This window comes from Euleptes europaea, chromosome 7, assembly GCF_029931775.1.
Source record: "Euleptes europaea isolate rEulEur1 chromosome 7, rEulEur1.hap1, whole genome shotgun sequence".
In the NCBI taxonomy this organism is placed as follows: Eukaryota; Metazoa; Chordata; class Lepidosauria; order Squamata; family Sphaerodactylidae; genus Euleptes; species Euleptes europaea.
In genome coordinates this window covers 47,828,998-47,842,525 of record NC_079318.1, presented here as the reverse complement: position 1 = coordinate 47,842,525, position 13,528 = coordinate 47,828,998, and the positions used below count along the sequence as shown (strand labels likewise).

General features: G+C 52.1%; 1 protein-coding gene across 1 annotated transcript; it reads left to right on the top strand.

Annotated features, from left to right (window-relative positions):
• The first annotated feature begins 1,697 nt into the window (after window positions 1-1,697).
• HLX (H2.0 like homeobox) lies at window positions 1,698-10,301 on the top strand. Its single transcript, XM_056852837.1, has 4 exons — window positions 1,698-2,220; window positions 4,676-4,855; window positions 5,889-6,073; window positions 9,891-10,301. Exons 1-4 carry the CDS (start codon window positions 1,698-1,700, stop codon window positions 10,299-10,301), a joined length of 1,299 nt encoding a protein of 432 aa, XP_056708815.1.
• The last annotated feature ends 3,227 nt before the right edge of the window (window positions 10,302-13,528 follow it).

The window sequence follows — 13,528 nt, the reverse complement described above, 5'->3', positions numbered from 1 at the left end:
ATGTCTGTGTTTGTACATTCATACATGTAATTTCAAACGGTCAAACAGATTACAACCCCCCCTCAATATCTAAACGTTGTCTAATCCTCTTCTTTTACCTTTGGAGTGTAAAACGTTTATTTTGAGCGTTCGTAAATAGTGGGAGTGGAAAAACAAATGCTATTGTGTGTGTTTTTGGTCAATAAATGTAAACTGTAAATAAAAACGTTGCCTTTTTATAGGCAAGTCTCCAGAATGGGACACAGTCCTATGTAGGCTGATTTTGATTCCAGTCATTTCAGTGCAAACCTTACTATTTCGTGCTTTCGAATTAACTAGTTAACTCTGGGTGTACCGTGCCCTTCCTCTGTATCTTACTTCCGAGCCAGCACTCCTTGGATCCGACTGTTTCTGTGCATTTTATTACAGGCTCATTCAACCTCTTTGATCTGGATCCAACTCTGAATCTCCCCCCCTTCTTTTGAATGTCGTTCGGAAGCAAAAGGTTGAGTGGTCCTATGGCTTTTTGCCATGTATTTTAACACCTCTTTTAACATCGCGGTGTGCTATTGCAACCGTGCGTTTCTTTGATTTATTAATTAGATTTCTGCCGCACATTTCTTCCATCCTGAAACACGATGCGGATCGCACAGAGCGGCCCAGGGGTCTCCGACCCAGGCACTGGCCAGACCCGGACTTGCTTCGCTTCGGGAAGATGGCCCGAAACGCAGGAATCCAAACGGTCTTCTGTGCTGCGAATCGGGCCGCCGCTCCTCCTCTTTCCCTCCCTCTCGCCCGGCACCCGAAAGGGCTTTCTAAGGATGCCCGCTCCCCCTTCCCTTTTCTCTTTGCAGCGAGGATGGCGACCTCTCGCACTGACGTCGGGTGCTGAGGAAGGCCGGCCGGGCTTGAACCTGACGCGCTGGTGTTGCCCGATCCTTTGCAAGAGTTGGAAGCACCAGGGCCCGGGAGGGAGACGCAGGCCATTGGCCGTTGATGCACGGGAGCTTTTGCCTTGGATTTGCCGCTCTGGAGATGCACGTTTCCCCCACCCGAGTTCTCCAAACGCAACAACGAGCCCCCAGGCAGAGTTCCGAGCGGCAAATCCAAGGCAAAACCTCCGGGGCAGAAGCGGCCCTCCTTCGCCCAGGAAAGGAGGGAAGGGCGGCGGGAGAGCCCAGGAAAGCCCCCCCCCCCCGCTCGCTCAGCAGCCCGGAGCGCCGCGGCTTGGTGGGCGGGGCGTGGGCGGGGCTGGCCGCTTCTCGCTTGGCCTGCCACACCCCGTCGCTCCGATTGGTCGCCTGCCGCCCAATCGGCTCTCTGCGGAAAGACTTCTCTTGCTCCCTTGGCTCCGCACGCTGCGCTCGGGAGGGGAAAAAAAAGCAAAGAAAAGGGGGGGGGGAAAGGCTTTCGGGGAGTGACTTTTGCGTGCGTGGGTGCGCGGGAGGGAGGGAGGGCGTCGGCTTCTCGCCCCCCTCTCCCCCTCCCAGCCAGGGGAGTCTCCTTTTTTCCGGCTTGTTGTTATTTTGCTGCCTTGCCCGCCCTTGCCCAGGCGCGGCCGTCTTGCGCGCTGCCCGGCCCCGCTTCGCCTCCAGCCGGCGATGCGCCCGGGCCGAGAGGCGGCCGGCCTCTGAGCTCTCCGGGGCTGGCGGGCCGAGGGGGCGCTTGCTAAGGGACGACCGCGGAGCCTCCCGGTGGGGAGCGGGAGCGGCGGCAGGATGTACACGGCCGGCCTGGCCCCCTTCTACGCGTCCAACTTCAGCCTCTGGTCGGCGGCGTACTGCGCTCCGGCCGGCCCGGCCGCCGGCGGCTGTTTCCCCTTGGACCCCGCGGGGATCAAGAAGCCTTCCTTCTGCATCGCCGACATCTTGCACGCCGCCGCCGCCGCCGGGGAGGACGGGCTGGCCGGCGGCGGCTCTCCGGCCAACCTGGCGGCCCACCTCGGCGCCGTGCACGCCCACGCGCAGTTCGCCCACGCCGCCGGATCCCCGCTCAGGCCCACCCCCGTGGTGGCCCCGGACTCTTCGGTCGCGTTCCCCGCCCGGCTCTCGGCCGCTTACTCTCACCCCCAGCACCACCGCTCGCCCACCGGGACGTCTCCGGTCCCGGGCCGGGGGCAAAACCAACAGACTCATCCCGGCTCGGCTCCCGCCCCGTCCAGCAAAGACTTGAAATTTGGGATTGATCGCATTTTGTCCGCCGAGTTTGACCCGAAAGTCAAGGAAAGCAACACGCTAAGAGGTAGAGGAAGCTGGAGTAGGCTCCTGTTTTTAAAGGGGGGGGGGGGAGAGAGACTTTCCCATCATAAACGCGGGCTGGCTGTCAAATGTGTTGCTATAGTGGAAAAGCGCACGCGCGAGTGGATGTTTTGGTAGCAAGAAATATATATAACATCTATAATAGTATTGCTTTCATATTTCAAAAGCCTCGCAGACCCCCTACCCTGTAACAGGCTCCAGCCCTTCGCCCATTTATGTTCGGGGCTGCAGCCTGGTTGCCCTGGGGGTGGAGGGGGAGAAAAAAGAAGGGTTTGGCGGTGTGGCTCGCCTTCACCCCATATCCGAAAGACAAGTGGCAACCCTAATTTTACCACCATCACCCCCCCCAATCTCATATCCGAAAGACAAGTGGCAACCTAATTTTAAAGTATGTTACTTTAAAAAGCAGATTGGGGTGGGAAAGAGGAACCAATGTTCAGATATTTATGGGGTTGCTCAAGGGAACCGACCGGTTGAGCAATCTGCAGGCCGATTCCTGAGAAAGCATCAGAAAGATACACGCACACAGAAAACTTCCCTTCTTGGGTCTTGGAAGCAAGCCCCCTCGATTTCCACATTACATTTAGGGCCAATTCTGCAATCCAGGCCAGTCAAGGCTATTGTAGCCGTCAAAGTGCCGGATGAGCCTGGGAGACACGGGTAGGATTCCTGGATTTGCCCTGTAATTGGCCGGGGGTGGGTGGGGGGTGGAGGGCCCCAACCAGTGGCTGTTTCTCAGACTAACTTGCTTCAGACAATTTGGAGAAGGGAGAACGTAGGCTTCCCAGAGCAATTTGGTGGAAGGCCGGTCTAAAAAAACCAAATGGCTAAACAGCAGGCACGTTCCCAGGCCTGCAATCTGTGCATATTTACTCGGAAGTAAGTCCCGCTGAATTCGGTGGGGATTATTCTGTCAGTGTGGGAAGGAATGCAGCCTTCCTCCCTTTTTTTGCGATCTTCTGGGAGCCCCGGGACCTCTCTCAGAAGCAGTTTTAAAGCAGAAGAAAAACCAGGGACAAGCTCTGCCAGTTTGAGCCACAGGCCTGCCCGCTGGTGAGGAATGAACACTGTATCCGATTGCTGTCAGTGTCAAAACTGTAATTGATTTTTTTTAAAAGCAAAAGAACTACCGAATTCTGCCCAAGAGGGTCTTTCTGTTTGGCTGCTCTTTTTTAAAAAAACAACAACAACAGGCCGACTGAATTCCCTTGAGTTCCCATTGCCCTGGAGTTTTTTTTTTTTTTTAATACACCCCAAAAGGTTGTATTTATTCTCCGGGTTCAGCGCCTGATTGCCCATCTACTTAAAGAGAATGTTTTGGTTTGAAACCCTTTGGGCCCTCAACTCTGAACGCCTTTAGAAGAACTCTCTTGAGTCTGTATCTGAAGAAGTGAGCTGTGGCTCATGAAAGCTCATACCCTGCCAGAAATTTTGTTAGTCTTTAAGGTGCTACTGGACTTTTGGCACTTTAAAGATGAACCAAGTTGTTGGGACAGGAGCTATCACAAGCTGGAGCCCATTTGGTTCAGATTGGTGGCATTCACCTCAGGAGGGATGTGATGTGTGTACAGGGGCACAGGCACATGCACTGGTACCATGGGATTTCCCTACCAAATACAACTTCAAGCAGGTGAAGCTGCGGGTGCTAGATCCATAAGAATATAAGACAAATGCATCTGTCAAATTAATGGTATTTTGCCATTAATTGGGATGCTGATTCGAGATTAAATCTAAGCCTCATTTGAGGGCAAACACAAATAGCACCATACGTACAAGGCCTTTCCTTTCTTTCCATTGGTATCCAGCTGCAATCTTTACTCCCCCCCCAAATCTGTAGGTCACCAGTACCCCTTTCTTTCTCCATCTGCTCAGTCCTCCCCAGAGCCGGGAGTGGGAGAGGACAGCCCAAACCAGGTCTCTATTAACACTTTTAGGTAGTGCCGCTGATTTCCATGTAGTGTCAGGCCCTCCTTGTTCATCAGCTCTGGGGTTATCCCGCAGTCAACCTATTGCTGCGCTTTCAAAGCACCCCTCTTGCAGGCCAACCCTGGGCACGTTGAAATCCTAGTGGTTGCAGCAAGACGTATCCCCAGGCAAGTGTGCAATGGTTTGCATTTTGCCTTGGAAGCTTCACTGCAATCTGTGGGGCACACTTTGGGTACAAATCAATAGAAGATCTGGGTGTTTATGTACGTAGAAAGAGGGCAGCTGAAGGCTGTCGCCCTAGGCATAAGCACCTACGCATTCTTCCTTGGAAGTAAAGCCCACTGACCCTAAAGGGACTTCCCAAATATTCTCTTCCTCTCCCAGCTGCAGATCGTGAGTCAAACCGCAGCGGGCACCCCATTGCCCACAGGGCCTGCCTGGGGATGGGTGGGCTGTCGTGGCGCCTTCCTTCGTGACTGATAACTGCACTCTCCTTGTTCCTGTGCCCACAGATCTGACCTCCTTGTTAGCCAGCAGCCGCCAAAGCGGGGTTCACGTCCCCAGCTTGCAGCCTCCCGCCGGCCAGTTCTTCGCATCTCTAGAACCCCTTAACGAGGCCTCTGGGGTCTTGGGGCCCTTAAACACAACCCCAAGGAGTTCAGTACAGCACCAGTTTCAAGACACTTTTCCAGGTACAAACCCTTCCCTCCCTTTAGCTCAGCCCTGGGGCAATCCTGTCTCCCTCCCCCCAGTTTGCAGGCCCAAGCATGCTTGCTGGGGAGGAAAGTCCAGAGAGGGCAGCCATGTTAATTTGTCTTTGCAAAAACAAACAGGAATCTTGGGGCACCGTGAAGGACTCATGCTCTTCTCCCCCCCCCCCCATAGATTTTCATGGCCTACAGCTACATGGACGTTTAGGCTACTTAAAAAGTGTCTTCAAGGCGCCCCAATACTCTTGTTTGTTTTGACCTGGGAATAACGACTGGGTTTAAGAGGACTTACTTCCTAGTAAATCTGGATGGGTGTGTGTAAGATTAGGCTCCCGATCCTAACCACGCCATTCACTTCAACAGAGCTTACTCCCGAAGCAAACCTTCTCAGCACCACCGCATGGGCACCATCTCTGTTTTTCAGAGGAAATGGTAGGGACTATTCCTCTCTCTTCGGTGTAGGCCCCACGTAGGCGGCAAAAAGAGGAGCGAAACTCTGATCTGATCACAACGGAGAAGGGAGGCGTTTGCCCCTCTCCGCCTGGCCTAAACAGCACCCCTGCTCAGGAGACAGACACCTGCTTGGGAAGTCCATTTCGTTAGCATTTGAGCCTGGAGCGTGGGAGGCCAAGGGTTAATAGACAGCTTCCCCTTCGGGGCCAAACTGTGGGTGGGGAGCTGGGTTGGGGGCAGGGCAGGCCCACTGAACAGGCCCCCCTCCAAAGGACCAAGCTAGCCGAAGAAGCAGAGGCCCCAAGACGTGTAATAAATGGCAGGAAGGAAGAGAACGCGGAATTTCCCACAATGCAGCGAGTCCCCACAATGCATCGGGCCCCCAAAATGGGCCATTCTCGCTAGAGCCTCCCTCAGGCGTCCGTGGAGCTGTTATCTGCATGCTGGTCCTCGGCCCGCCGGCTTTTCTCAGGCCCCAGGCCGGAAAGCGTAGCAGGCCTTTAGGCGGCCAACTAGGCCCACGACTCAGTGGCGCGCTCTCTCTCTCTCGCTCCCCTCGCAGGGCCTTACGCGGTGCTCACCAAAGACACCCTGCCGCAGACCTACAAACGGAAGCGGTCCTGGTCGCGGGCGGTTTTCTCCAACCTCCAAAGGAAAGGGCTGGAGAAGCGCTTCGAAATCCAGAAGTACGTCACCAAACCGGATCGGAAACAGCTGGCGGCCATGTTGGGCCTCACGGACGCGCAAGTAAGTGGCACGTGCTCGGCTCGAGCGGCCCGCCAGGCCCCGGCCTGGAATGCCCGAGGGGGACTGTACCACTTCAGACCTCGGCGGGGGGGGGGAGTTGGCGCCGTTTTGGAAGCTTAAAAATCCCGCGACTATAAGCAATGGCGTGTCAGTAATGAAGGGCCCCGCTCAGCCCGCTCTTTGCTAAGCGAATTTTCTGCTTGTTTTCTGTCGAAGAGCGTTTTCGTGTGATTCTCGCCCCCTTAGCAACCTGCAGTGGCACAGTCCCTTCTGTCAGCTCTGCCCTGCCGTCTGTGGCCGGGCTTGCACGTTCCAGAGGGCGTGATGGCAGGACCTGGAGGTGGCGGAGGAGAACGTGGCATTGCAGACAGGGGGGTGGATTTCTGATGGGAATCCTTTCTATTAGGGCAAAAAAACCAACATCACCCTTATGTAAATAGAAAACTAGCACTTCCCTTTGCTTGCTGTGCTGATTTTCTGTTTGCAGGGACTTTTAAACTCAGGGAACACTCCAAAATGTGATCCTCCAACTGTTGTGGGACCTGGGACAGTCCATTCTATCACTTCAACATTTACCCAGCTTCGGTCTGCTGCATGCATAGACCAGGTCTAAGATGCAATTGACCTTAATTTCTGAATAAGCTATGATGATGATGATGACGATGATGGGTCTGGCCTCAAGAATCTTGCCTCAAGAATCTATAGAATGCTTTGTGTAGGGGAGGGGGCACAGAAGAGAAAGGGAGGGTATTGTGCTGTCTCTTCTTCTCCCCCCCCCTAATTTGTAAGGTCTTGCTAGATCTAATGTGCAATAATTCCACATTGCTTCATGCTTAGCAGTTGAGTCAATGCAGGTCGACCGACTGGACTGGTCCCTAACTGAACAGGAAGATTTATGTCCCTTACACCCGGTGTGTTTATTTTGGCTGGTAGCGGCGAATGCCCGCAGGAAAAGCCTGGGTCGGGGAGGGTCATCGGAGAGGCCGTTGAGCAGGCCGGGCAGGGAAGCCTGCGGACGGCTTGTCGGAAGGAAGCGAAAGGTCTTCTTTCCCCTCCCGCCCTGCCTCATAGGGAACCTTTGAAAAGCAGCAGGGCCGGCCCGACATGCCGAGGCTCTGGGCTGTCGGGCCAGGTTTGGTTTCCTGGCCAAGAAAGGGGCCAGCCAAATCCACTTCTGGGGTGGTTCTCCTGCCCCACTTTCACCTTGGTAATGCCAAGGTAAGGAGAGGAGGCCTTGCAAGATTTCAACGGGGCTCGACTTCTTCTGGCCCCTTGGCACAGCAAGGGAAGAAAGTGCAGATCTCAGCCCGTTGTAAGGCAGCGAATTTCCTCCTGTAAAGACAGGTCAATTATGCATGGGAGATTTTGCCTTGCATTTGCCCCTCTCTAGATGTAAATTTTCCCCATCCGAATTCTCAAAACCCTGCATGGGGGCTTATTTTTGAGTTCTGAGAATTTGGATGGGGAAAATGTAAATCTAGAGATGGGCAAATCCAAGGCAAAACTTCCCATGCATAAATGGCCGCAGTCTTCTCTCTTTCTCGGGTGTGCTGCCCGGGAGAGGCATTCCAGGACTGTGGGTGCCATCCCATGCCCACTTCTCTGGTGGTGGGACTTGCTTCTGAGTAGACATGCTCAGGATTCTGCTGCGTAGTCAGATCAGAGCACATGGCACGATCCAGATCCTTGGGGGTGCTTTTGGGACTGCTTTGAGTGCTGGTTCGGCAAAAAGAAATTGTGTTCCCGCGCCAGGCTCCTGAAAACACGTGCGTGGCCTGTCCTAAAAAGGAGTCGGGCAAGCTATATGACAGACATTGGTCCTGATCCATCTGAAGAAGTTAACGGCATTTAGGACTGGAAGCAATGTGGAAAGAACCAGGTGAATTTGACCTGGGTTGGGATTTAGAGCTAAAGTGTGCTATGGCTGCAGTCGGTGAGCATTTTCAGGGGAGTAAGGCTCTTGCAGTACAGGGGAAAGTCAACTTACTTTCGAACAAACACGCAAAGGATCACGTCTTACAATTGTATGATACATATGGGTCCCTCTAGCACTTTTAAATTCCCCCCCCCACTGACCTCAGTGGGTTTAGGTCCGCTTAACATTGTGTTGGATTGTGGCCACTGAGCACCAGAAACATCCTTGGCTAGAATCCCCCCCCCCAAAGAAAACAGCGGGGCCCCGATCCACTTGAAACCGAACACATTCCAGACCTTTTGATTTAATTGGGAAAGTCAAGCACAGGAAGGCCACTTATGCATGGGAGGTTTTGCCTTGGATTTGCTGCTCTCTAGATGCAAGTTTTCCCCATCTGAATTCTCAAAACTATTCATGAGGACTTATTTTTGAGTTTTAAGAATTCGGAGGGGAAAATATATATCCAGACAGCTGCAAATCCAAGGCAAAACTTCCCATGCATAAGTGGCCAAAAAGGCCTGGTCAGGACTGCAGCTTCCAGGCCCGGTCAGCAGTACAGATGATTCCTACCCGCATGTTTCCATGTGTCGCTAGACCGAAGTGAGGACAGTTTATTGAAAAGCCACGACAAACCCAATCCCTACAAAATCAGACAGGCCAGGTAGATTACAAAGGGTTTTTTTTGGAAGAAGAAATCTCCCTCACCTTTCTTTAGGTGATATGTAGGCATAACTGCGGTTTGCATAGAATTTACCGCAAAAAATACCTGGTTTCTGGTGTTTGTGTGTCAAGTGCCGTCAAGTCACAGCCGACTTATGGCGACCCCAGCAAGAGATTTTCAAGGCAAGCAAGAAGCAGGGTTGGATCGTGCCGCCTTTTTCTCTCCGGTAGACGTCCTATCTACTGAACTTCCTAGGAACCATCCCTCTCCCCTGCCAAGGAAATCTCAAGGGGTGGGCATTTGTCTTGCCGCTGTTCGCCACGGCCAGATTAACATTGTTGTCCTGGGTGTCCCACTGATTCCAGTTGATCACGGGAATGGGCCGGGTCGTTGATAGTATAGACCTGCTTACATTTTGCTGCCGTTATTTTCTGTTGCAGAAGAAATGCTACGGAATAAAGTCGCTGACTTAAAATACCAACAGGAGGATGGGGCAGAATTGTCCTTCCCCTCTCCCTCTGAAATGACTTCCCATTCTTGAGAACGATTTTTTGCGAGGCAATTGCAATGGCTTGCATTTATCCCAGAGTTTTCTTTCAAACGCCAGCCCACTTAAATTACGAGCCTTTCACGGAGTTGTGGGCTCGCCTGTTCCAGATTTCCCACTTGCCATTAGTGGAATTAAGGCATCGTGGAAGGCCAGTGGGGGGGGGGGAACTTGAGAGTCACGGAAGCGGTACCTGCATACTCCATACTCTGCAAGGAACCAACATTGCTACTATCTTTCCATGGAAGGAGGAGAAGGGTTACACCCTCCAAAGTTCGGAATATCAGATATCATTATGTATTGAAATATCTCTGCACCGCCTCTCAGCATTCTATTTCCGGAGACGGGTTACAAGATAAATAATGAGATGCTTTTATAACTATAAAATGACGGTAAAGGGTGACATTTAAAACTTGCACTTTTCTTATCACTCATAAAATTTAACTGCCTAGCTGCTGCATATATAATCATGGCTCCTAATCTTAAATGTGAAATATGGAAGGGATTCCCCCCCTAATTAGTTTTCCTTTCTACTCTTTGAAAATAGTAATGAATCGACCTTTGTGTATTTCTTGTTGGGGGGCCCCCCTTGGGCTGGGAGTGGGCGTGGCCAGCAGTCGTGCGGATGTGACCTGCTCTTAGCTCCGCCCACCCCTTGATGCCTGGCGTGGCTCTGTTTTGTGCCGGCCTGCAGGTGAAAGTCTGGTTCCAGAACCGGCGCATGAAGTGGCGGCACTCTAAGGAGGCGCAGGCGCAGAAGGACAAAGAGAAGGAGCCGGCGGAGAAGGCGGCAGGGGGCGCTGTGCCTGCGGGCGAGGGCGAGCCGGCGAGCAGCCCGAGCCGCTCGGAAGGCGAGAGCGAGAGCAGCGAGGCCGAGTCCCTGGAGCTGGAGCCGGGCAGCGACGTCGAACGGACTGAGGCGGGGGCCGTCGCCGAGCAGACCCTGCAGCGGCACGCCGCCGGCATCAGCCCGCAGTTGCAACTCCCGGCCGGAGGCGAGGCTGCCGTTCGCCCCGAGCCCCTCTCGGCCCCCGCCGGCCTGGATCAAGGCCGAGAAGCGCCGCGGCGCCCGGAGCCCCCCTTCGGCCTGCGGGAGTCGCCGTGACTGCCTTCCCTGGGGCATCCACCGGCTGGAAGCCCAGCCAGCTCCACGCCATGCCCTCGGCTGGGAAGTGGGGAGGGGTCCTTGCCTCCCAAAGGCTGGGGGGAGGGGTGGCTTTGATGTACCAGCTCTGCTGTAGGCCGGGAGCTCGTCGGAGGTCAGAAGCAACTCTCCCAAGTGTGCAGGATTTGGGGAGAAGACCAGCCTGCAGAGCTCTCGTTGTCAGGACCTGTACAGTTAGGAAGGAAAGCCGAACGGGGGGGGGGGGGAAGCGGGTGGATCTCCCAGGAACTTTGCCTCTTCGGCGTGGAAGGGCCCCCTCCGCACAAGGCGATCATGGCAGCCCCCAGGTCCTCCTACTTCCCCATCTCTTCACAGTGTGAAGGATTCTTACCAACCCAGCCCGTCTGTCCCTTCCCAGTTGTGTTGCATTGTATAATTCGGCCAAGAAATACTGCACTGAAAAAAAATAAGACTGTAAATAAATTTGTTTGCTAAATTTGTTCTGTCTATTTTTGTTACTGGAGAGAATCATCTAGATTGTCCAGTCCAAACTGAGTCGCTAACTGAGGTTCTTTCTTTCTCCCCTCCCCTCCCCTTTTCTTCTCACTCCCAGTGCTAACAGTATTAATAAAAGAAGAGTCTATTAGCCACTTAGGGTAAATTATTATTATTATTTTAAAACCTAGGGACCTGACCAATTTGAGAATAATGCTGGAGACAAATTCGTTTTAATTTGGGTAGTGATGCATGGTAGCCTTTATATAGAAAGTTATAAATGATGTCACATTTTAGAGAACTTGCCCTGTTTTGTTAATATCTTTTAAAAACTAAGAGGATTGGTGACATACCCCTGTAGGTTAACTGATCAGTCAAAAAACCCAGATGCTCAGTCACCTCGAGAATTTTTAATCTGCTGATATTCTTGTTTCAAAATAGTTTAACTTCAATGCTGTTATAAGCCGCTTTATTGGGCATGAGCCTAAATGATTTCAGTGAGGGCTGCAAGTCAGTAAGAAACATTATCCATACAGTCCTTTACGAATCTGAAGAGGGGGGCTAGCGATCTTTAGATTGGAGGGTTACATGCCAAGACAATAAACTGACATCTTTAAATAGACTCCTTAGGTTACTGTTGGGTTTTTAAAACGTGAACAAAACAAACCCTTGAAGTTGGTCAATATTTTTTCCTTGAACCCATGATTTGAACTTAATTTCCCCAGATTATTGAAAAGAACAGGGGGGTAATAATTAACCTGCATGATCAGTTCAAGCAAGTCCAGCTCTCTGTTTCTCTGGCGGTAGAAGGGGAGGGGCGGCCACCGAGGATCTGCTTGTCTCCTGAGATCATAACAGTGTGGAAAGTGCTGTCAAATCACCCCTCATGGGGTTTTCAAGGCAGGAGCTATCAGAGGTGGTTTGCCATCCCCTGGCTCTGCCTTGTGACACTGGATTCTCTTGGTGGTCTCCCATCCAAATACTAACCAGGGCAGACCTTGCTTAGGTTCCGAGATCTGATGGATCGGGCCAGCCAGGTCAGGGCCGAAGGCGCTAGTCTGATCTAAAGTCCCAGTTGCCACCCAGTGTGCGTGTAAACCACCCTACGCCGCTTTAAGCTCTTCCAGGCTTTCTCCCGGGTTCTAGGGCTACAACCCTCCCCATAAGGAGCAACTGACGAATGGGTGCATGTGTGGGGATAGCAACAAAAAAAAAACTTTCTTTGAGTTTTGTATTTGCAGGGGGGGAAAGCATACTCGCAACCAACAAAATAGCCCGCTTTCTCATGTTATTCACCCTCCCCCTTTCCACAAACAAGTGCAGTGTAGTGGGGAAAGAGATCCAAAGGTGGCGTGAGCAAGGGCAGGCCCAGTGGCTGAGCAAGCAGGCCAGATGGACTGTCCTGTCGGGAATGGGGCGGGTGGGGGCTTCTGCCGCAGATTGCACGGCCTGGAAGGGAAGAAACAGTAAAATGTACTAGAAATCCGGAGGGGTTTTCCCTCACGTGAGCTTTAGACAGTTAAAAAACGACACAAGTTAATCAGCCCCATATTACCCAGAATTAATTACTGTTCAGCTCTGCTTGTTTAGAACATCTCGGTCCCTTCCTGGTCTTTATTTACTTATGGGATGTGTGTGTCCTCCCCCTCCCACTTTCTTCCCCTCCCACATTGTGAAATAAGTTAACAGAAGAGAATGTGGCCTATCTAAGGTCACCCAGTGGATTTTGTAGCTGAAGAAGAAGAAGAAGCAGAGTTGATTTTTATATGCCGACTTTCTCTCCCACTTAAGGAAGAATCAAACCGGCTTAGGATCACCTTCCCCTCCCCACAACAGACACCCTGTGAGGTAGGTGGGGCTGAGAGAGCTCTAGGAGAACTGACTAACCCAAGGTCACCCAGCAGGCTTCATGTGTAGGAGTGGGGAAACCAACCCAGTTCACCAGGTTAGCCTCTGCCGCTCATGTGGAGGAGTGGGGAATCAAACCCGGTTCTGCAGACTGGTGGTTTGCATTCAGGAAGGGGAGGGAGAGATCCTTGGCTTGTCTTTCCCACAGTGGTGATGCCATGATGTGATGCTATTAATTGGCAAATGGAAACTGCGGCAATGATTTCATAACGGTTCAAGTGTTTGCCTGGGATGTTCTTTAACAAAACACCGTTGCTGCAGATGTGGGACTTCGGTTGAATCTTGAGTTTAGGTTTGGGATGGCCTCAAAGTTGCCCGTGGGTACAGAACAGTGTTGCTGGACTCCCTGGCCCATGAGCCCGTGCAGCAGGGTGAAGGCGGGGGACCTGCATCTGTTGAATATCTAGATATTGTGAAGCTATTAAAGGAACATGACGACAAAACCAAACCTCTAAATCCAGCCCCACACAGCGTAAATAGTAAAGTCCGTGCTTTAATCTCTGAAAACATTTACTGGGAAGTAAATCCTACTGATTTCGGGGGGCCTTCATTCCAGGAATGTCTGCATAGACTTGCAGTTTAATTTAATTTAATGGGAAGTAAATCCCGCTGGTTCCATGTAAAGATTTATGTTATCTAACTTTGTCTGGATTCTACTCGCTGCTTTAAGGATGGAGATGCCGAAAACATTGTCAGCACGAGCCCCCTCCAAAAAAATACTTTAACATAAGTAAATCGGATGTATGCCTGGACTGTCTCTGATTTGGACTGTATTCCTTTGGACTCTGGTTTGGGCTGTATTCGTTTTAAACACGCACAGGTAC

What these genes read in the sequence shown, in the direction of transcription:
- HLX (XM_056852837.1), top strand. Translation starts at nt 1,698, where the DNA reads ATGTACACGGCCGGCCTGGCCCCCTTCTACGCGTCCAACTTCAGCCTC. An exon ending in GGAAAGCAACACGCTAAGAG is followed by an intron (nt 2,221 to 4,675) that starts GTAGAGGAAGCT and finishes CTGTGCCCACAG; the next exon opens with ATCTGACCTCCTTGTTAGCC. An exon ending in TGGGCCTCACGGACGCGCAA is followed by an intron (nt 6,074 to 9,890) that starts GTAAGTGGCACG and finishes GCCGGCCTGCAG; the next exon opens with GTGAAAGTCTGGTTCCAGAA.